The sequence below is a fragment of the Dermacentor andersoni genome, chromosome 1 (assembly GCF_023375885.2).
Source record: "Dermacentor andersoni chromosome 1, qqDerAnde1_hic_scaffold, whole genome shotgun sequence".
Taxonomy (NCBI): domain Eukaryota; kingdom Metazoa; phylum Arthropoda; class Arachnida; order Ixodida; family Ixodidae; genus Dermacentor; species Dermacentor andersoni.
The window spans coordinates 364,781,900-364,804,201 of record NC_092814.1 but is presented as its reverse complement, the minus strand read 5'-3'; the positions used below and the strand labels follow the sequence as shown (position 1 = coordinate 364,804,201).

General features: G+C 47.7%; 1 protein-coding gene across 2 annotated transcripts; it reads right to left on the bottom strand.

Moving 5' to 3' along the window:
* Nucleotides 1-510: 510 nt before the first annotated feature.
* On the bottom strand, nt 511-19,531 carry LOC126516461 (uncharacterized). 2 transcript variants are annotated; one of them, XM_050166589.3, is made up of 3 exons: nt 19,372-19,530; nt 5,018-5,209; nt 511-1,422 (listed from the first exon to the last, which is right to left on the bottom strand). In XM_050166589.3, exon 3 carries the CDS (start codon nt 1,376-1,378, stop codon nt 884-886), a length of 495 nt encoding a protein of 164 aa, XP_050022546.1. In that variant the 5' UTR covers nt 1,379-1,422; nt 5,018-5,209; nt 19,372-19,530; the 3' UTR covers nt 511-883. The 2 variants fall into 2 exon arrangements, with proteins under 2 accessions (XP_050022546.1, XP_054919766.1); XM_055063791.2 differs by lacking the exon at nt 5,018-5,209 and having other exon boundaries at nt 19,372-19,531.
* Between the last annotated feature and the right edge of the window lie 2,771 nt (nt 19,532-22,302).

Genomic DNA, 22,302 nt, shown 5'->3' with positions numbered 1-22,302 from the left:
CCACGAGAGTTTTGGGCTCTCATGGAGTGGGCGTCTCCCACGACGGAACCGGGAGGTTGAGTTTCCTGGCGGCGTCGTGGACCTGCTGGACGGCCGGCCCAGAGTAGGGGAGCGAGTTCTTCGCTCCGGATTGCTTTTTCAAACGTGCGCTTGTCCGGCTCGGAGTTTATGTGAGCTTGCGAGCACGGCCAGAGTAAATGATATACGTTAAGGGATGTACTGCAATTGGTGCAATAAGACTTGTCGTAGAGCTCAGGCATGTAATGGTGTATAGTCTGTTTTGCGTGGGGTATGTGTCTGTTTGTAGCATTCTGAGTGTAACCGCTTGAGCTCGAGTGAGCGTGCGGTGTGGCGTGCTATACTGTCTACGTTGTAGGTAGTATATAGTGTTTAGTGATTTCATTGTATGTAGAGGGGGCGTCCTTATTCCCCGAGTGGTCGGGTGAAGCCGCGCGGTCTGTAAGCGCGCGCGCAGCCTCGTGTGCCGCCTCGTTAAGGTTAAACCACATATTCATTACGTCAAACCTTTATTTCACAGTGAATACGAAAATTTTGTCAGCCGCCGCCTCTGTTGTGCCCCGCAATTTGCTCATCCGGCGCCTCCGTTTCTTCGTGTGCCCCGCAGTTTTGTCAGCCGGCGCCTCAGTACCTTCGCGTGCGCCGTAATTTTGTGAGCCGCCGCCTCGGTTCCTTCGTGCGCCCCGTCCAGATGCGCGCGCCAAGGCGCCCACTTTCCACATCTGGACAGGATGCAGTAGCATGAAGTCTGGAACTGCGCGACCACCCGTAGGTTTCACTCGCCGGCAAGTGCGCTCTGCGACAAGTCGCGATCCGGAGGCGGCCCGCCGGCGATGGAGTACCGGCGGGGTGCAGGCTGCGGCGTCTACTCCTGGATGATGATGGTCGATGACGACCGCTTGGTTGTCTCGATGACCTCCACCCGTGTGGGGGACGGCGACCTGCGCGTCTCGGTGACGATGCACACGCTGGGCGAGGGCGGCCTTTCCTCCGTCACGATGCACACGTCGGGCGTCCGTGGCCGCGGGGACGTCGTGACGATGCACACGTTCGGCGACCGGGAGAACCTCCGCGGCTGCTGCTCGCCCTCGCTCACCACGTAGACGGTAGTGGGAGACGCGGAGCGCTTGCCGCTCACGACGCAGAAGCTGGGCGCCCGAGGCTCCTCTCTCACGATGCACACGCTGGGCGAGGGCGCCCTCCGCGTCTCGCTCACGATGCACAGGCCGGGCGAGGGAGGGCGCGGCTCGGCACTGCTCATGATGCACACGCTCGGTGACGGGGAGCGCGCCGGGGAGCGCGCCTGGCACGAACCGCCCTCCACTATCTCCACCGTGGTGGAAGAGCTGCAGCCAGACATCCTGCCCGACGGTCCTCGACAATGGCAGGCGCACCGTGTATGCCCTGCAGAAAGCGATTCGACTCTCAAGAACAACTATAATATATTATAGTTGGTTCCGAAGATTGCTCAAGTAACGCACAGCCTAAATTTACAGACACGGCAAAAAGAAAAATTGGGCCTTTTTTCTGTCGCGTTGCCTTTTTGTCCTGTCTGCAGTGTACGACGCAGACATCCGCGGTGGCCTTCAATCCACCACCCAAGGAATCGTCCGACTGGCGAACGTCGCCCCTCCGGTATACTACAGTGTGTGACCTTCCGGGAGCACTGAGCGCCAAGTCCAGCGACCAAGCCGCGTCATGACACGCTTTCACACCTTATTAAACAGCTCTGTCAAGATTTGGGCTCAGCTCCAGCTGAAAACTACGGTCACCTCGCTTAATTCCTGCACCTGGGCGACGACATGCATGGTGCATGCGGAAGGGGACGTGATCACAACCCGATTTTCATCTTTCAGGTTGTGCAGTGTGTATTACGCCTCCCGGAGTACAAATTTGACGCACAATAATATCCATCGTTCTTGTGGACATTTTCTTGAGTGCGTACGTGCGGCTAGCGCTTAAAGCGCTAACCACACGTACGCGCCGGCGTCAACGCGTCGTCGTCAGCTCACGCCTAATTGCGGAAAAAGTTACTATTACGCGTATTTCTGAACAAAAAGCTTCTGGACCCGGACGAGTTCGTACAATAAAGGTTTTTCCCTCTCTCGTCTGCCGACGCGTCTGGAGAGGCGATTCACGCAGAGGTGCCCAGATCTGTCCCTGTCAGATATGAGCGAGATATCAGCGTACATGACAGGGTGGCTGCGGAAGGCGATGCCAAGCTGTACACTGACCCTTGAACAAGAGGGGACAACCTGCAAGTTTCTAGAATCTCACTATCCACAGTGGCTCGCGGATCCTCTTTACTGTTTCCCCCTGTGAAACATTCCCTCTCAGTCGCCCCCTTCCCCATCTCCTTTCTGTCAGACGCGAACTGACGCCGACGCCGATGCTGGTGCGTACGTGTGGTTAGCACTTGTGTTGTGTGGAATGCAACGCGTGGCTAGGCGCCTCATATGCAAGGTTTTCTTTTGCATTTTTTTGGCAATATATATATTTGTTGTAAAAAGGCAATCAGCGCAGCGAAGGTGGCTTTTTCGCAGACGCGTTCCTAGGCGAGGCGAACATACTTTGCCGCTAATAATGTGGGCTTTAGAAATACAATTAGCAGATATTTATCGATTTTGTTATTGGTGCCTTAGGCGCAGTTTAAATGGCGAAATTGAAGGCAGTCACATCTTAATGCACCCTCGCTCTTTTTTTAAATCTTGAAAGTCGCACATAATTCGAAATATTTATAATCGAATTTCAAAGGTAAATCCAGGCAATATCGCAAATGAGCGCCGCTGGAGCGCCGAATTCACATCAGACCGAAACGCCCCGCGACGACAAGCGCGAGAAAGTTGGAAACCGAACGTCTCGGCCACTCGCGGCAGCTACTGATACAGCACGCTTTGTCTGGCAAAGGATGTGCTGCTGTGTGTCGGGTCAGGATTTGCCGTGGCATTCGGTAATTCATACTTTCCCCGCCCCGCAGTTATTCGTTTAATTTGTTGCTTCAATACATGAAGTAAAGTTTATAAAAATGACAAACCGAATGTCTACGTGTTTTTGTTTTGCTTCATACCGTAGCAAGAGAGTTACACTTCCGTTTCGTCTGCTTGTTCCCGCGTCTTGCAGTCGCGCGCGCAGAGAACGAAACTCATTTTCTACCGTCTTCCACGGTCGCGATCATGCTCTCTCACCCTCTAGCGTCTGCCTCGGAGCTCGTGATTGTGGCACTGACTTACGCCGTAAGTCAGGTCTTCTCGTGCACAGCGCGTAAAATCGCGCGCTGCGCGAAACAAAACATATACGCAACACATCGCGCGCGCGACCGTCAGCGGAAGTGCACCGCGCAGCCACAAAGCGAGAGAAAAAAAGAAAGAAGGCGGCGCCCGTGACGTATGCGTCACGCGATCCTCCGGCTCCGGTATGGAGAACGCAGGGCGGCAAGAGGAGATACAGTTGAAACTCGATTTAACGAAGTGATGAGCACGCTCGAATTATTTCGTTAAATCGGAAAGTTCGTAAAATCGAGATTTTTCTTTTTGCTCCTTCGATATAAAAAATTGTAACGTAGCCACACGCAAATGGTACCGCAGCATTGTATATACCACTAATCAAGCCATCGTTCACACAAACCTTGAAATAATGGAAGGAACCACCGCCGCCCCTACCGAGGCGGTGTTGAGTCCGCTGTTCCGCGCGTGGGCGCGGTGTGCAGTCTCGTCAAAATAAAGCTAGGGCCGTGACTAGGGCGCCTATAGATGGTTTAACGCGATAGTTTTAGAGCGCGCGTTCTAAAGAAAAAAGAAATGGCCCCTTTCTTACTCATTTATTTCAGGAAAAACTTCGTTAAATCTAGTTCGGCCAAGTTAGTTTTGTTAATTCGGGTTATTACAAGATTGAACCCTATGGGTACATTTCTTCATTAGATCGGGAACTTCGTAAAATCTGGTTTCGTTAGACTGAGTTATAACTGTAATATATCTTGGCGGTGACGCTTGCCTCCTGATCTTATGGGCTCACGGCACTTCACATATTTATATCTCTGCTATTAATGAACTAAGTTGAAAAATTCTTGCGGTAGACCACTCCTTAGAGGGCACCTAACAACTTGCAGCGTACAATCAAAATTTTCTTGGCATACGTTTCCGTGCGGCGGTGTGCCCGTTATCAAATTTAAAAGAATAGGAAGCAACGCAACCTGCGTCGGAACCCTTTTTTTGTTGTTGTTGCTCTGAAACGTATTATTATCAATGAATAAACAAATGATAGTTGCCTTGCGCATATCATTCGAAAAGACAACTCCGCGTGCTTTTTTTTTTTCCAGCTCGTAATCCATAACCGTAGCGCCGCAGCTACTTCATCGGAGAACGAGACTATACGCCTCCGGGGTTGGTTGAAGCTGCGCGTTTTCGGCAAGCATTAGCATAAATCCTCCGAAGCCCATCAGATTCTGTATACCGCGTGCAACTAACTCTGCCGCGTGCTCCGCGTGCATTGGTAAAGGAAAAAGAACGAACTCGAGCGCCTCGAGCGCGATCGCGCACGGGCCTCGTGCACGAGCAGTACGACGTTCCACGGAAAAAATCGCCAAATTGCAGCTGTTCGCGTGCGATCAACTGCAGCTTGCACGTCGAGCCTGCAGCTCCTGTCATGTGACCGTTTGTGTTGGCGAATACACGGCGCAAACGGCGGCGTATCTCGAAGCTCGACTCCGAAACGTGTATCTCCGAAGCACTGGGGAGCGAGGGCCCGGCCACACGTCTCTGAGTCGACCTTCGGCACACGCCCAGTGGGCGGCGTATTTCTGAAAACAAGAAAAAAAAAGGAAACCTCGCGCGTGGTCTCGTGGTCAACGGCCGCTGGCTCTATACAAGTACGCCTCCTTCACAGCAGTGAGGTTCGCCGTGCCGTGTGCTCGGCGGTTATGCCGGAAGCCGAACATGGCGGCATTCGAGCGCCCCGGGATGATTAGGGGTTGACACCGAGCGACGCACCGCGTTGCGCTTACCTCTGGCTACGTCGGCGGCAGGGCGGTGGCTGGGCGGCGGCGGCTGGCCGTTGGTACTTGGCCGCGGTGAGGACGAGCAGCAACGACCTCCGACCGAGCCGATGCCTGGTGCCAACGGAATGCGCGAGCTACGCGTGAGCTCGCTGGGCCCGGTTACTGGTGTGGTATTCCTTATGCGATGGCGCACACCCACTGTGGGGGATTGGCCAAGATTTGGATGAAATTAGGCAATCTTTATGAAATACTAAAATTGGTGAAGCTAACTGGAGTAAATGAACAAAAATAAAATGTTTAAGAATTCAAGACAATCTCTTTGTAGCAATTATAAGTTCCTCCACGGTTGAGCCCAGCTACTCTAGCCCGGCTACTCAGCTTTTTCGTCGTCTGCCATCCGTGGCACGCGCACGGCACGACTTTTTCGAACAGAGATGTCATAGTCTGGCCTTCGCGGCGCGCACTCGCGCGGCACACTGAGCTACAAGTTGTGGCTTCGCCAAGTCAGTTGAGCCCGCCCACCCAGAGTGACCTGAAACAGTGGCTGAAAGCAGAATTTAATATACCGTTCGGGGGGCGGGGGGACGTTTCTTTCCTTTCTGCAGCAAGATAAAATACTATAGAGAGCCCTTCGAACACAAGGCCAAAGGAACTTTATACCACAACCTTATGACACCCTGATATCTAGAGAAAAAAATGCATGTCATTGTACCACGTTAAAGGCTCTTACGTAAATAATGAAAAGAGGAAGCCGGGACCGAGCAACTCAGTAATCTTCACAAGGCGAATCGCATCGTTCAACGCAATCGCGTATACAGGAGCCATTCTCGTCGTTTTCTTCTTTTCATAACCCGTGTCCCCGTGATATTCACTTATCCCTGCAACAATATACTGCTCTCCACCAGCTGCGCCTTCGCTACGAGGAAGCTCGGAAACGCTAATACCACCTCTTTCAATGTTAAAAGGACACTAAAGGGGAAAAAAGAAAACTAAATCAGTTAAGAAGAGTAACAAAAATCCTTTTTTTTTAAATTTTACCAAGCGAGTTTGATTAACAGATGATAAAAAATAAAGACCAAACTGGCATTATTATTATTATTATTATTATTATTATTATTATTATTATTATTATTATTATCATCATCATCATTATTATTATTTTGCGCCCAAACTCCAACGACCATAGTCAGATGTGACGTTTTTCAAAACATTTTCTCGCATTTGGGCTGTCGAGACGCAGTGAGATATCTGGAAACGTGCTAAGTTTGGTCTTTGGATTCTTTAAAGTGTATACTATGTTCTCCGGCTTTACAGATCATAAACAATAAACTAGACCCGTGGCATCAAAGACTCAAATTCCAGGACGTCAGGGACAGCGGAAACTTCATGGCGGGCACCCGCTTTTCGTTTAATGCGTCTTTTCCGACTCCTCTCTAGGGAACAGCGGCTCTTTTGCTGTTGTAGAAAGGCAACACAGCTCAACCTCCTCCTGTAGTGTCCCTTTATATACGGGGTGATCATTTTTAAGTTTTACAGAATTTTTAATGAAACGCCTTTGGCAGATGGCATATCTTGTTGCTGGTTTATTCGAAGAGGCGGACATTACTAGCACAAGAAATTCAAACACATATTCAAGTGACTACAAAAAATTACTAATTACCTTATGAATTAATTACTTTACGGTACATATATAGCAATTTAAGAATTGTAGCAAGGAACCTTGCAAGACGTATCCATTTCAAATGAATTTCCAGGATGAGACCAGTTTCGATATATACACAGCCGAGCTGTTCTAAGTCGAGCCTTCGCCGTCCGGTGTCACGCAGGGGGGCAGGTTCCGGAGCTCAACGCCAGAGGGCGCGCCGAGGGTAGGGGCGAGGGTAGGGGGTAGGGGAGTTTGTTTGGATTTTGTGGCGAATGGACCTGCTTTTCGGGGCTCCGTGGCGGCGACGAAATCATAAGTTTTTCTGCATGCTTTGAGCTTGCTTCTGTTTTTTATTTGCTGATTTTTTGCCTTTGAGTAGTAATTGGGTGGTTTTCTTTTTCTTTCCTTTTTTTGTCTCGTATTTCGGGTGCGCAGGGTGTGCTTCGTGTACATTTGTTTTTGCACGATGGTTCGAGAGTCCTTTCGTGCCACGTGCTCCAACACGTGCAGCCACGTTGAGTGTTTGTAGTCTTTAAATGGTAGCTTGGAAGTGGCAAGACAAATAGCTATTAGTGGTTTTACTGTGCGTGTTTTGGTAGAAAAGTGAGAGCGTGGCCGCGTGGTTGGGCGCGTGCGAGAGCGTGTCATACCTTCGGTCTCCGCGGCATTGATTGTTTTGGAAACAGTGGTGAGAGTTGCTTTGCGACATTTTGAGGATTTGGATCCTGCGCGTATCGGTCTTTGCTAAAAGGCACGCGCTCTGCATTGATATAGTATTATAGTATTTGCATCAGTAGTAGCATTATTATAGTATTGTAGTATTTGCAAAAAGCCGTGCAATAAATTGCGAGAAAGACGGTAAAGCAAGCAGTGCGCGGGGGGTCCCTCAAGGCAGATGAGGAGACGGATGAGAATGGAGAGGGCATCGAATCAACCGGCACACAATGTGATGTCGATACTAGGCTGCAGAAAATGGAGGCTTTCCAGGAAGAGCTTCTCAAACAGGTGCAAGAGCTCAAAAATGAGCTAAACAGTGAGCGTGAGGCACGGAAGGTAGTTGAAAAGAGACTTGAAGCAGCCGAGGAAAAGCTGAACAGGGCCGCCATTGTGAACGAGAATGTGCGTGACAATGGAACGCAGACCCCCGACGCGACAGGCGAGGGGTGGGGGTCAGCGAAATACGTGGAATGCATGCAGGGTGATGAAATGTTCGCTGTAAAGAGTGGCACCTACCTTCAGGCCGCCACGCGGAAAAAGCAGGAGCCCAGGGGACAATGCCTCTTGTCGAGTCCGAATCACGCGGGAAAGGACAAAGGGAAGCAGGGCGAGGTAGGAGAGAGCGAAAGGGTGATTATCGCTGGCGACTCAAACCTGGCTGGGTGCTCAAAAGTAATTGCGGAGAGGGTGAAAGGCGACAAAAGAGTGACGATAGGGACATTTCCAGGGCGGACACTGGGTTCTGTCATGGAGCGAGCAAAAGAAAACCTCGCGGAAAATACCCATGTGCGCAACCTTGTCATAGTAGCAGGTGGGCTAAATGACGTCCTAAACCGGAAAGAGCCAGGACTAGCTCAGCGCTTAACGAAGGGGGTGGACGACTTGCGCGAGCTATCCCCTCAGGTGCAGATTGTGGTGTGCACGGTGCCGGAGGTGCCTGTAAGTGAGAGTCACTTAAAAAGAGCCGTAGTGGCTGCTAATGAGGCAATATGGAAAATGAGCCGAGAGAAAGGCTTCGAGGTTGTCGAAGTAAACAGGGAAGTGAGAAGTTGTGGTGGTTTTAAACGAGACGGGATCCACTTCAATTACAGGCTGGCACGAGAAGTGGGCTGGCGACTTGGTGGTCGCGCTGTTGCTTTCTTAGGGGGCCCGCGGGCATTCAGGAGGTCAGAGTAGATAGTAATGAAGAAGGTCCCCTAGGGGAACATCAGCTGAGCATCGCCGTCGATAACAGAAAAAGGAGGAAAGCAAGAACAAGAGCTCGCCATGCAATAGGCTACATAAACATGCAGGGCGGCAGAAGAAAGGAAAAGTGGGCAAAGATTGCGGAGCAGTTACATAGAGAACAAATAGAGGTGTATGCGGTTACGGAAACGCACCTTAGAGACTCAGAAGAGCCACCAGTTATTGAGAATTATGTTTGGGAAGGGTCCAACAGAACTAAGTCGGGAAGAAAGGGAGGGGGAGTCGGAATGTTCATCCATCAGGGAGCCAAATGGAAAAGAGTAAATTCACAATGTCAAGAGCATGTTTGGTTATCAGATACAATGAGTGGGAAAGAAACTTGGCTGGGCGTTACGTATTTGTGGACCGGAAAAAATTGCACAGAGAAGAATAAAGAGTTAGTGGAATGCATAAGCGCTGATATTAAGGGTTTCGGGAATGGTGCTGAAATTGTCCTATTAGGTGACATGAATGCCCACATAGAGGATTTAGAAGGCTATACCCACAATAACGGGAAGTCAATTCTAGACCTTTGTGAGCAACATAACCTCGCTATCGTGAACACAGGGCCTAAGTGTGAAGGGCAGATCACGTGGGAAGTGGGAAACCGGCAATCAACCATTGATTACTGTCTGATGACAGAAGGAATTCATGATAAGTTGGGAGAAATGGTTATTGATGAGGAAGGGCATAGCAGCATAGGGAGTGACCGTAAATCCATCATGTTAAAAATGGGATATGTAGTTGGGAAAGAGAGCAAGGAGAGCTAAATGGCCAGTCCAAATTTGAACGCTGAACAAATAGCAATATAGTCATTAGAGTTGAGGAAGAACTTGGCAAATGGCCAAGTAAAGAGTGGGAATATGGTGAGCTTCTAAGTGAAATAACGACAGAAATACGGAAAGAGAAACAACATGTTCGTTGGAAAGGAAAAAAGAAACCGAAAAGCTGGTGGAACAAGGAGATATGAGAAGCGATCGCCGAACGACAGAAAGCATCTCGAGAGCGCAGGCAAGCAAAGAAGGCGCAGTTGCCGCAGGATGAAGCAACCAGTAAATGGGAAATATACCGAGAGAAAAAGTCTATGGTTCAAATACTGGTGCAAGCAAAATCAAAAGGTGAAAGTGAACGTTGGTTGTAAGAAATACGAGAGAAAAAGAAGGCCGCACCTAGAATATATTGGAACCACATAAAATTATTGGGCAGGAAGTCAACAACAATACAACATATCCTAGACGAAGATGAAAACAGACTGGAAAGAGAAGCGGCAATAAATTACATCCGAACAGTAACAGCCGAATCTTTCCAAGGAAATGACGAGGTTGTATTTGAAGAAAAAAAAGAGCATGAAAGAGACCCAAGTGGAAAAGGAGCTGGTGCTGACAAATTTAAACTGGAAGAAAGCGGAAGAGAAAATTCCTAAGCGCACAGCCACAGGGCTAGACGAGGTTCCCGTTAGGCTGATAAATGAACTAGGACCAAAAAGTAAGGAAGCTCTGGTGAAAGCAGTGAAAAAAACTTTAAAAGATAGACGAATACCAGACAGTTGGCGACAAAGTAGAATTAATTTAATTTATAAAGGTAAGGGGGAGAAAGACAGAATTCACTCGTATAGACCGTTGACCATTACATCGGTAATATACAGGCTAGCAATGCAGGCAATCAAATTAAAGCTTCAAGCATGGGCAGAGAATAATGGCATTTTGGGAGAGCTTCAGAATGGCTTCAGAATAGGTAGGCGTTTGGATGATAACTTGTTTGTTCTTACTCAGTGTATTGAAATATCAAAAGCAGAAAACAGACGGTTGTATGTGGCCTTTTTAGACATTATAGGAGCCTACGACAACGTAGACCGCAACATTTGGTGGGATATTCTGGAAGGGGAAGGCTTAGGTAACGATTGTCTACAGCTTTTGAGATAGATTTAGCTAGAAAATGCCGCTTGCGTTGAATAGGAAAGGATGAGGAGCAAGGAGAAAGTTCATATCAACAAGGAACTGAGGCAGGGGTGCCCTTTATCCCCGCTGCTGTTTATGATGTGCATGGTGAGGATGGAGAGGGCGCTAGAAGGAAGTAATATCGGGTTTAAACTCTCATACAAACAGGCGGGTACAGTAGTAGAGCAGCAACTCCCAGGTTTATTTTATGCGGACGACATTGTGTTGCTAGCTAATAAGCAAAGTGGTTTGCAACGTCCGGCTAATGTCTGTGGACAGGAAGGCAACAATTTAGGTTTGAAATTTAGCGTTAGAAAATCAGGTATTATGGTATTCAATGAAAACAGTGAACAGACAGTGGAGATACAGGGCCTAGAAATACCTCCGGTAACAGAATATAAATACCTTGGTATATGGATAAACGAAGGCAATAGATATATGGAAACACAGGAAAAAAACATAACAGTAAAGGGGAAGAGAAATGCAACCATAATGAAGCACAGAGCGCTATGGGGATACAATAGGTACGAGGTCCTCCGAGGTATGTGGAAAGGTGTAAATGGTTCCAGGACTTACTTTTGGAAATGCAGTTGTTTGCTTTAAATCATGGGTACAATCAGGACTCGACGGGAACCAAAGGTCAGTGGGTCGCCTCGCATTGGGCGCTCACGGGAAGACTACAAGTGAAGCTGTGCAGGGTGATATGGGCTGGACTAGTTTTGAAGTGAGGGAAGCTCGCAGTAAAATCGAGTATGAAGAACGGCTGAGGAATATGAAAGAAAGTAAATGGGCTGGGAGGGTGTTCAGGTATCTGTACAGAAAAAAACATTGATTCACAGTGGAGGAAAAGAACTAGGAAGCTTACCAGCAAGTATGCGGCCTGTATGGTGGACAACACAGCAACAAAGAAGGTCAAGCGGAAATTCAGAGAGGCTAAAATCTCATGGGTGGCGGCAATGTAAAGGAAACCTGGCATGAGTAACTACTTTTATGAAACCATTTATGATAACTCAAAGGGAAGCTCATTACTTTTCGAAGCGAGATCGGGATGCCATAGAACACGCACCTATAAAGCGAGATATAAGAAGGAAGAAGAAGCATGTGCTTACTGCGGTAAAGCTAGGGAAACTATGGAGCATGTTTTATTAGAATGTGAAGGCGTCTACCCAGCGGTCGATTTAGGCACCACTGGCCTCCTTGAAGCGCTTGGGTTCAGCCGGAGCAGTGGTAAAGTAAACATATCTGCAATAGGCATTAGTAAGGGGCGATTGGAGGATTGGTGGAAAAGTAGGGAAACGACAAAAGACGGAGACGTACAAAAGCAGATTTCGCAATAGGGGATCAGAAAATTTGGGCGTGGTAGTTCATAGTCTTTTTTTTTTCATTGTTTATTAGGCAGTATAATAGCAAGAGCTTGGTGGCGCAACCCACCGTCCCGTTCAAAGGGGACGCTTATAACATCCATCCATCCGATAAGAGATGAGAAAGCTAAGCCGGGAGAAAGGCTTTGAAGCGGCAGACAAACAGAGAAGTGCGTAGAGCAGGCTTTGGCGGAACCTTTACACGAGATGGCATCCACTTTAATGGAAGGCTAGGAGCCGAGATCGGCTGGCGCCTGGCAGGCCGGGCAGTAGCTTTTTTAGGGGGTCCACTGCGGCTCAGGGCGTAGGGGTAGGTAGAAACAATGTAGAAAGTGCAAGAATAGAGGCTGACGCCAATAAAATGGCCACTAGGAGGTCCAGGAAGAAAACTACAAAAAAGAAATTTAACACCAGGATCGGGTACATAAACATGCAAGGCGGCAGAAAGAGCGCGAAGTGGTTAGAAATCGAACAGCAGTTAAAGGACGAAGAAGTATATATGTGTACACGCGCTATGCGATACACATTTCAGGGATCTAGAAGACCCACCATTTACTGAGGGCTACATCCGGGAAGGGAGCAACAGAATAACAACAGAGAGGAAGGGAGGAGGAGTAGGTATGCTGATACATCAAGGAACAAATTGGCAAAGAATAAAGTCAACTTGCAGAGAGAGAGAGAGAGAGTAAAACATCTTTATTAATAATATTTGAATGGCGAGAGCAGTGTGGGAGGAACCGTCAGTCCAGGGTCCCAAAGATGATTCCGGCGATGTTTCGAGCCCGTTGTATCACAGAGAACATGTCTGGGTATCAGGTACAATTGCCGGTAAAAAGACATCGCTAGGAGTCGTTTATTTAGGGACAGAGGACAAATGCAGGCAAGAGAACAAGGATCTAGTGAAGTGTCTCAATGACGATATAAATAAGTTTGGAGAAGGTGCCAATATTATTCTGCTGGGTGACATGAATGGCCACATCGAGGATCTGGGCGGATACACATATTGTAACGGGAAGTTGAAAGAGCGTAGGTTAGGGCGTGTTGGTATTCCATAACTGAGGTTTTTTTAGCGCACGAAAAGGGACTAGAGACAGAGACTAGAGACAGTGGAAGTTGATGCTAGACTTCTGTGAGCGATACAACCTACTTATAGTAAATCGAGAAATTAAGTGTGAGGGACAAATCACGTGGGAATCCCGTAACAGACAAACGACCATTCACTACTGCTTAATGTCGCAGGGGTTGTATAGCAAGCTCGCAATAATGGAAATAGACGAATAGGGGAAGTACAGCCTCGGAAGTGATCATAAGCGTATTAGTCTACAGTTGGGAGCCCTACTCAAAAGAGAAATGCAGGGAAGTCAAAAAGAGTACGCAAAATTAAATGACGCGCAAATAGCGCAAATAGCGGCTGGCATAGAGGAAGCAATAGAGAAACATCCCATGGAAAGGTGGGATTATAATCAGTTAGAACTACTCATTAGTACAAAAATAAAAGAAGCAAAAGGAGTAAACCGCTGGAGAGGAAAGAGGAAGCCACGAAGTTGGTGGAATAAGGAAATTAGAGAGGCCATCGAACAACGACGGTGGGCATCTCGGGAACACAGAGAAGCAAAGAGGGCGCAGTTATCTGAAGAGGAAATAGGCCAAAAATGGGAATATTATCGACAAAAGAAACAACAAGTGCAGGTCCTCGTCCAGGCTAAAATAAAGCAGTCCTCTGATCGTTGGCTGGCTGAAGTTCGCGATGCAACTTAAGGGGGGTCCAGAAAATTCTGCAACCATATAAGCTGGCTGGGTAAAGCGAATCACAGAAAACAGGAACGGATTCACGATGCCGAAGGAAATTGTTTAGAGGTAGATGACCCTGTGAACTACATTGGTTCAGTTATAGCTGAGTCATTTAAGAAAGACGATAGGGTAATCGCCCTAAATGAGGGAGCAACACAGGATAGCATAATAGAAAACAGCTTACAACTGACCAATATTAACTGGAAAAAGGCGGAAGCAAACGTTCCAAAATGCACATCCGCACGGATAGACGAAATTCCAATCAAGTTAATTAATGAACTTGGCCCAAGAAGCAAGGAAACGCTGATAAAAGCATTGGAGGCAGTCATAACAAATAAGCAAATTCCGCACAGCTGGAAACAGAGTAAAATGAATTTGATTTATAAAGGGAAAGGCGATAAGACGAACATAAAATCCTTCCGACCAATTACGATAACATCAGTTATATATAGGCTGGCGATGCAGGCGGTGAAATTAAAAATGCAGTCATGGGTAGAAATTAATAGAATACACGGAAAACTTCAGAACGGGTTCAGAAGTGGTAGGCGCTTAGATGATAGCCTGTTCGTGCTTACCCAGTGCATAGAAATAGCTAAGGCGGAAAATAGACCTCTGTATTTAGCCTTCCTGGACATAAGCGGTGCATACGACAACGTGAACAGGGAACTCCTGTGGAACATATTGAAAGATGAAGGTATCGATCATGAGGTAATTGATATTATACAGCAAATATATCCAGAAAATAATGTTGAAATAACATGGGAAGGAATTAAGAGTACGACAACTGTAGAGGTACACAAACGATTAAGGCAATGTTGTCCTCTATCACCCCTGCTGTTCATGCTTTATGTGATAAGTATGGAAAGAAGGCCACAAGGAAGCAATCTAGGGTATAATCTGTCGTACAGATTAGGCGGAAAGGTTGTTGAGCAACGACTACCGGGTTGAATGTATGCGGACGATATTGTACTGTTAGCAGATAGCCAGGAAGATTTGCAAACTCTGGTTAATTACTGTGGAGATGAAGGAGACAGTCTAGGTTTCAGTTTTAGTGCAGCTAAGTACAGTGGGATGTTTTTCAACGATACAATTGATCAGGAGCTTGCAATACAAGGCCATGAAATACCCCGAGTGGCCGAATACAAATATCTCGGGGTATGGATAAACAAAGGGCAGATGTACACGGAAAAGCACGGACAGTCTCTCATAGCAAAAGGGCGAAGAGATCGCGGGATAATGAAACATAGGGCATTGTGGGGGTACAACAGGTATGAGGTACTGAGAGGTATTTGGAAGGGAGTAATGGTGCCGGGGCTTACTTTCGGGAATGCGGTTCTGTGCTTAAGGGCAGAAGTTCAGTCGAGCCTATAAGTAAATCAGAGAGCTGTTGGAAGATTAGCACTAGGTGCCCACGGGAAAACCACAAACGAAGCAGTACAGGGGGATATGGGCTGGGCATCGTTCGAAGCACGGGAAGCACAGAGTAAAATTCTATACGAAAAACGCCTGAGGAAATTGGACGATAACAGGTGGGCAGCTAAGATATTTAAATACCTATACAGAAAGAGCGTTGGCTCACAATGGCGGAAAAGTACGAGGAAGCTAACCAGTAAGTATGCCAGACACGAGGACGGAGAAAGACAGAGCATTAAAACGACAGGTTAAAAACGCAGAAGGTAAAAATTGGATAAATTCAATCGAAAATAAGCATAGTGTTGAACTATATCGATACTGGAAACAGCAGATCAGGAAAGAAGCGTTTTATGATAACTCAAGAGGCAGTGCCCTACTCTTTGAAGCTAGGTCAGGATGTCTTAGAACGCGGAGCTATAAAAAGATATTTAACGAAGAAGACACATGTACTGTGTATGGTAAATCTGTAGAAACAATAAAACACCTCCTACTAAAGAGTGATGGTATCCATCCCGATGTCGATGCGGGCAGTCACGCTTCCTGAGGCCCTAGGGTTCAGAGATAACAATAGTCATGTAAATAAATATGCGGTGGAAATTAGCAAAAAGCGATTGGAGGATTGGTGGCTCAAAAACAGAGAGGTGACATAAGGTTAAAGGTGTGGGAGAACGTATTTGGAGGGGGGGGGGGCGAGTTTTAATAGCTTGCAGCACAGTTGAACAGGGGTGGGAAGCTGAGCAAGGTGGCGGCTACCATCACCCCGTTCCAAAGGGGACGCTCCTACCTTCCATCCATCCATCCATCCGAAGGAAAAACATTGATTCACAGTGGAGGTGTGTGCAGGAAAAACCTTGATTCACAGTGGAGGAAAAGAACTAGGAAGCTTAACAGCAAGTATGCCGCCTGTTGTGTGGGCAACACAGCAACAAAGAACGTCAAGCGGAAAGTCAAAGAGACTGAAAGAATCTCATCGGTGGCGGCAATGGAAAAGAAACCTGCCATGAGTAATTACTTAAGAGGAAAAAACGAAACCAGGAAAGAAACAATTTATGATAACTCAAAGGGAAGCTCCTTACTTTTTGATGCGAGATCTGGATGCCTTAGAACATGCACCTATAAAGCGAGATATAAGAAGGAAGAAGAAGCATGTGCTTGCTGCGGTAAAGCTAGGGAAACTATGGAGCATGTTTTATTAGAATGTGAAGACATCTACCCAGCGGTCGATTTAGGCACCACTGGCCTCCTTGAAGCCCTTGGGTTCAGCGAGAGCAGTGGAAAAGTAAACACGTCCACAGTAGAGATTAGTAAGAGGCGATTGGAGGATTGGTGGAAGTAGGGAAACGACAAAAAACAGAGACGTACAAAAGCACAGTTCACAATAGGGGATCGGAAAATTTGGTTGTGGGAGTTCATAGTGGGTTTTTTTTCTTTCTTTTTTTATTGTTTAACCTAGGTAGGACATTAGGCAGTATAATAGCAAGAGCTTGGTGGCGCAACCCACCGCTCACAGTAAAGTTCACAGTAAGATTGATTGTGAAGAACGACTAACGAATATGGAAGAATGTACATGCGATGGTAGAGTGTTGAGGTATCTGTACAGGAAAAACATTGATTCACAGTGGAGGAAAAGAACGAGGAAGCTTACCAGCAAGTATGCGGCCTGTAGGGTGAGCAGCACAGCAACAAAGAACGTCAAGTGGAAAATCAGAGAGGCTGAAATAATCTCACGGGTGGCAGCAATGCAAAAGAAACCTGCCATGCGTAACTACTTGAGAGGAAAAAATGAAATCAGAAAACAAACAAATTATGATAACTCAAATGGAAGCTCGACTTGTGGGGATGCGCGACTCTCACGCATCCCCTGATATGCTGTTTTCCCGCACGGCTCGCGTGGCCTGGCGCCCGCGGCGGTCGGAGTGGTACAAGCGCGGTGCGAGAGATGGCGCGACTGTCGCGCCGCGGCGAGGTTACTCGGGCGCCGAGAGACAAGGCGCGTCCTCTTTGGTTCGAGATCGTCGGCGGGCGCGGAGGTCCGCGCGGGCGCCGTCCGATGCTTCGGCGAGACTGTCTCGCGTGGCCGCCTTCGAACGTGCCACTATTCGCGTGACCGTACACGCGAACGACCAGGCGTTGGGATCCAGCATGGGGCGAACATATTCGCTCGCTATCCGGTCGCTCGGTGAGTCGGACTTCTAGATTTGTCGCGCGCCCAACGGCATGTTTTGGGGATAGCAACTCGGCTAGCTGGCATTGATCTATGAAAGGTGCAATAAATGCCCTTGTGATTGTTTGCACTACTGTGTTGTCGTTCCTTTGTCCCAAGAGTACGGAGGAGAACCCCATATCTCCCACAGACTTTACTTTTCTAAGAGAGATCGGAATGCCTTAGGACACGCACATATAAAGCGAGATATAAGAAGGAATAAGCATGTGCTTGCTGCTGTAAAGCTAGGGAAACGATGGAGCATGTTTTATTAGAATGTGAAAATATCTGCCCAGCGGTCGATTTAGACACCATTGGACTCCTTGAAGCCCTTTTTTTCAGTGAGAGCAGGGGGAAAGTAAAGATATCCGCAGTAGAGATTAGTAAGAGGCGATTGGAAGATTGGTGGAAGAAAAGTAGGGAAACGACAAAAAACGGAGACGTACAAATAGAAAGTTCAAAATAGGGGGTCAGAAAATTTGGTTATGGGAATTCATCGTGCGTTTTTTTTTTTTTTTAACCCTAGGTAGGACATTAGGCAGTATAACAGCAAGAGCTTGGTGGCGCAACCCACCGCCCCATTGCCAAGGGGATGCTCATAACATCCATCCATCCATCCGTACAAGGAGAAGCCGCGGCGCGGCCCTTAGCAGTGTAGCGTGTTCTGCGGTGTAGCCATAGAATAAAAAAACCAGTGTAGCGCGCCAGTCAGGTCTGCCGGTCAAGCGCCGGCGTGTACACCGCGGTTGTTTGCGCGTCGATCGCTTCGCACATGTGCCATTGTGATTATTTTGAGGCGCGTAGTGCGTGATATTCTGCAGTTCCTGTGTTATGTGTTAGATAACGGCGGCATGCACTCATGACGTCGAAGGCGCGAGCATGTCTTGTACCCGGGTGCAGAAGCGGGTGCAGAACGTACAAAGCCAATGGCCTCCCTTTTCAGACCACCTAAAGACGCAGCTCTGCGTGAATTGTGGTCGCGAAACATCAAACGTGTTTTCAAGGAGTTGACAACAGAGTGTGTCGTTTGCGAAAGGCCGGTTGTACCCTGGAGATGCGTTAGCCACGCTCATTGAAGTGCTAGAGGATGCATTCACGTTATTTTTTTTCAACAGACAAGCTTCACGCTTTCAGTGTGCATGCCTTTATGCAGTTCTTGAGCACTCCGCCAAGTGGGATGCTAGCTCCATCGCAAAGAGCTCACTGTAAAAATTATCCATATTGTGGCGTTACCCAGGCTACACTTTTTCACAATATCTTTGAACAAAGACAAGGGTCTTCAAAGGGAGTGCCAGAAACATTTGAAGTTAAGGAGAATGAAGTAAAGGCTACTGCTATATAAGCTCGGTCTGAAGGGTGTTTGTGGATTTCTGTATGTACTAAAGTGTTTCCTCTCGTCTTGTGGACCTGTACGAAAAAAGCAGTGATGGAAAATATTTAATGCACCTGCTGCTGTTACTTACTGGCTGTGGTGTTGGGCTGCTAAGCACGAGGTCACGGGATCGAATCACGGCCACGGCGGCCGCCTTTCCATGGGGGTCAAATGCGAAAAAACCCGCGTGCTTGGATTTAGGTGCAAGTTAAAGAACCCTAGGTGGTCAAAATTTCCGTTAAAACGGACGTTTGGGCGAGTTGGTAAGCCATATTTGAAACAGAACAGCGCGGTTTTGACGGGGACAAGCAGGGAGAAACGACACGGACGAGCGCTGACTTGCAACTGAAGTTTATTGCTTGGAACCAAGAATATATATATGAGCTCCAACCAACAGTAGAAACAAAAAAACATACACATATATACATATACATAAATAAATATACATATATATATATATACATGCAAGTCAGCGCTCGTCCGTGTCGTTTCTCCCTGCTTGTCCGCGTCAAAACCGCGCTGTTCTGTTTCAAAATTTCCGGAGCCCTCACTGCGGCGCGCCTCATGATCATATCGCGGTTTTGACACGTAAAACCCCATAATTTAATTCAAAATACTTAGTGCATGTTGAGGCTCGCGAAGGCGCCCGCATATGAATGGGCTTGGCAACACAGCTGCTATGGCCACGGCCACTTACCTGCAACGGCTTTTCATCTTGCATTCATATAGTCCAGCGCCCTACAGTGCCACGACGGCGTTGCCACTTGTCTTGACGTGCACCCTAGCCAGTCCTCGGAGGCGCCCTTGCTCCCAAAACGGTGGCGCGCTGAACACGGCTCGGACCCGCTCCTTCAACTGGGGCACCTACGAGCACAGATGCCTTCAACTTTGCCGCCCCAATCCCAGGGGTGAATCTATACATGGCTGCCATTGGCTGTCTTTAAGCAGACGCTCTTTCGACGCTAGCGCTAAGCTCCCCTTCAGTTACGGCCCTAGCAGAAGGGCGATAATTTGGCGAAATGGCGGCGCACATGAGTGTTTACGTTGTCATGGCAACAGGAACAGCAGCGGCGCGTCCGCACCCTAGCGCTCTTCGGTTTTTTTTTAAATTATTATTATGACGACCCTCTCCGCACCCTCTCCACCCTTTCCCATGCCCTGCGCACCTTCACTTTTGCTTTGTTTTTGCCTGTCCGCTGCACGTATTTTTTTTATTATCGCGCGCGCGCGCGGTACCCTAGGCACTGTTTGTGAACTGGTGCGTGGTGCGCCGTGGGTTCTTTATGCGTTAGCACGCACGCAGTCTTGTCCACACTTTGAGTATGCCAGCATATGCCAGAACATACATTAATTCCACTTCCAACACACCAGATCTTTGGCCTCGTTTTATTGACTTCCGTTTCCGAAAACTATTTTCGCATAACTTGGTATGATGCAGGATCAGAAAACGAACAAAAGTGAAAAATGCATGACATGTACATGACTACTAAACAAGACAAAATTCACAGACAGTGAAATAACAAAAAATAAAACTCAAGAAAACGCGAAGGCCGTTTCATGTACACACATACAAAATATTTCTATATAATGCCCTAAAGACCAAAGTGTAGAAGCGCTTCTGATATGCGCACTGAGAGCTTCTGATATACAATGTACTCACTGAGATATTGCACAAAACTGGACGACGTGTATGGCATGGTCATGACAACTAAAGAAAGGGAAAATTCACTGGTAATGACAAAAGGAATGGCACGCAAAATACCTAAAGAATAGAATAAAATTGTAAGATTGTTTTTTTTGACAGCGATACCAAAAAAAAAAGGAAGAACTTGTAAACCTGCACAAAAGTATATGAAATGCGTGAAATGTTCATTACTACTGAGCTAAATGAAAAAGAGATGGCAGAACAAAAATAAAATTGTACTAAAAATGGAAATACACATTATCACGCTATATTGCACCTGGCCACAACTTGAGTAACGGTGGCAAGGGGGGGGGGGGGGGGGGGGGCAGAAGGTTGTCAGCTTTTGCAGCAGCACATAAAAAACATTCGCAGAAAGGTCTATTCCTCAAAGACCAGGTAAAATAAGCCAACAACACTACTTTTCTTTCACCCCGAATGCAATGCTTAGCAGTGAAATTAAGTCGCTTAAGGCACAAAGCCATACCTACTGGGTACTCATTTGCGTAATAAACACGAACTGCAAAAATCTGCATATAGGACACTTGCAATGTTCATGCTTTACAAAGAAAAAAAGAAGCGTATCATGCCTACACATGAATGAAGGTTGTTCGCGCGGGTTTCCCATAAGCGATTACTGAGATAATACACAAACACGAACATTAATTTTTGAGCTGTTACTACGTTTGCAGAACGGTGACACAGAAAAGCACTGAGGGTGGAATAAAAAACTGGGCGAGTTACTGAAGTTGCAGAATGAGACTTGGCACAGAAAAACGCAAGTCATAGACCAGGTGACAATGAGGAGGCACATCTATTTGTCAGATTTCTCTACCGGTAAGCGGGAAGTGTAACACAATCAAGGCGCAACGACGTCCGGAGACTCATGTGCACACATGAGTCTCACTGTGCACACATGCACAAAACCGTGTTCGTGTACATGCGCCTTCTGATGTCCTTCGGTCTGCGCGCTCACCTGTTGTCCTTAGGCACCCGGAACAACCTTGCAGGGCTTGTTTTTGAGGTATTCGTGCGCCACTGCACGATGCACGAGCGTTACGAGTCGTGAAACATCGCGGAACACAAGCACACAGCAATCGAGGACAACGAAACTGACGAAACTGCCCACGCCGGTCAACGCACAGCAGCGCACGCTTCCCGATAACAGCAAATAACGAAACATGAAACGCCATGCAGCGGGCTAAGCTGGCGCCGGGTAGAGTTACTGTATATGCTACAAAAGGTAGCTATGCTACCTTTGGTAGCATATACAGTAGCTCTAGTGCCGGGCCGGTGGGCGCGCGCGGAGGCAGTCGAAGGTGAGGGAGTTGCGAGGGAGGGCTAGGGGAGAGGAGTTGAGAGGAGGGGCGAAAGAGCACGGCTTCTTGTATCGGCGCGCGCGGCCGAGCGCCGATCTAGGAGGCCATACAAAGGAAGCGGATTTGCTTTCGCGCCCTCCTAGTGGATGGCGCCAATTACCTCTGCCACTGAAGCCGCCGAATTTCCGAAGCCAGCCCCAACGCCCAGTGCACGAGCAATGCACCCGCTATCACTACCACCTCACGTGACTACAACGATTTCTAATCTCCGGATTACATCCTCCTTGCCACCGGAATAAATACATACGTCGAGACCCAGCGCAGCCTTCAATGGGCTTGGCAACACAGTTGCTATGGCCACGGCCACTTACCTGCAACGCCTGTTCATCTTGCAAGTAAATAATCAATATCTACTACATACTCATGTCGCACTCGTTACGCGGCGCTTCTGGTGTTGCCAAGCCCACAGTGTTGTTTTAAAGTTGCAATTGCTTGTGCGCATGTCATCAGACAGATTTTAGCGCTATCATGTGACAAAGACTCAAACCCAGGTCCCACCACCCGTTCGAACGAGACGCAGACATCCAGTGGCATAATTACGGCACTCAATGGAATCCAATCTGGTCAA

What these genes read in the sequence shown, in the direction of transcription:
- LOC126516461 (XM_055063791.2), bottom strand. Translation starts at nt 1,378, where the DNA reads ATGTCTGGCTGCAGCTCTTCCACCACGGTGGAGATAGTGGAGGGCGGT.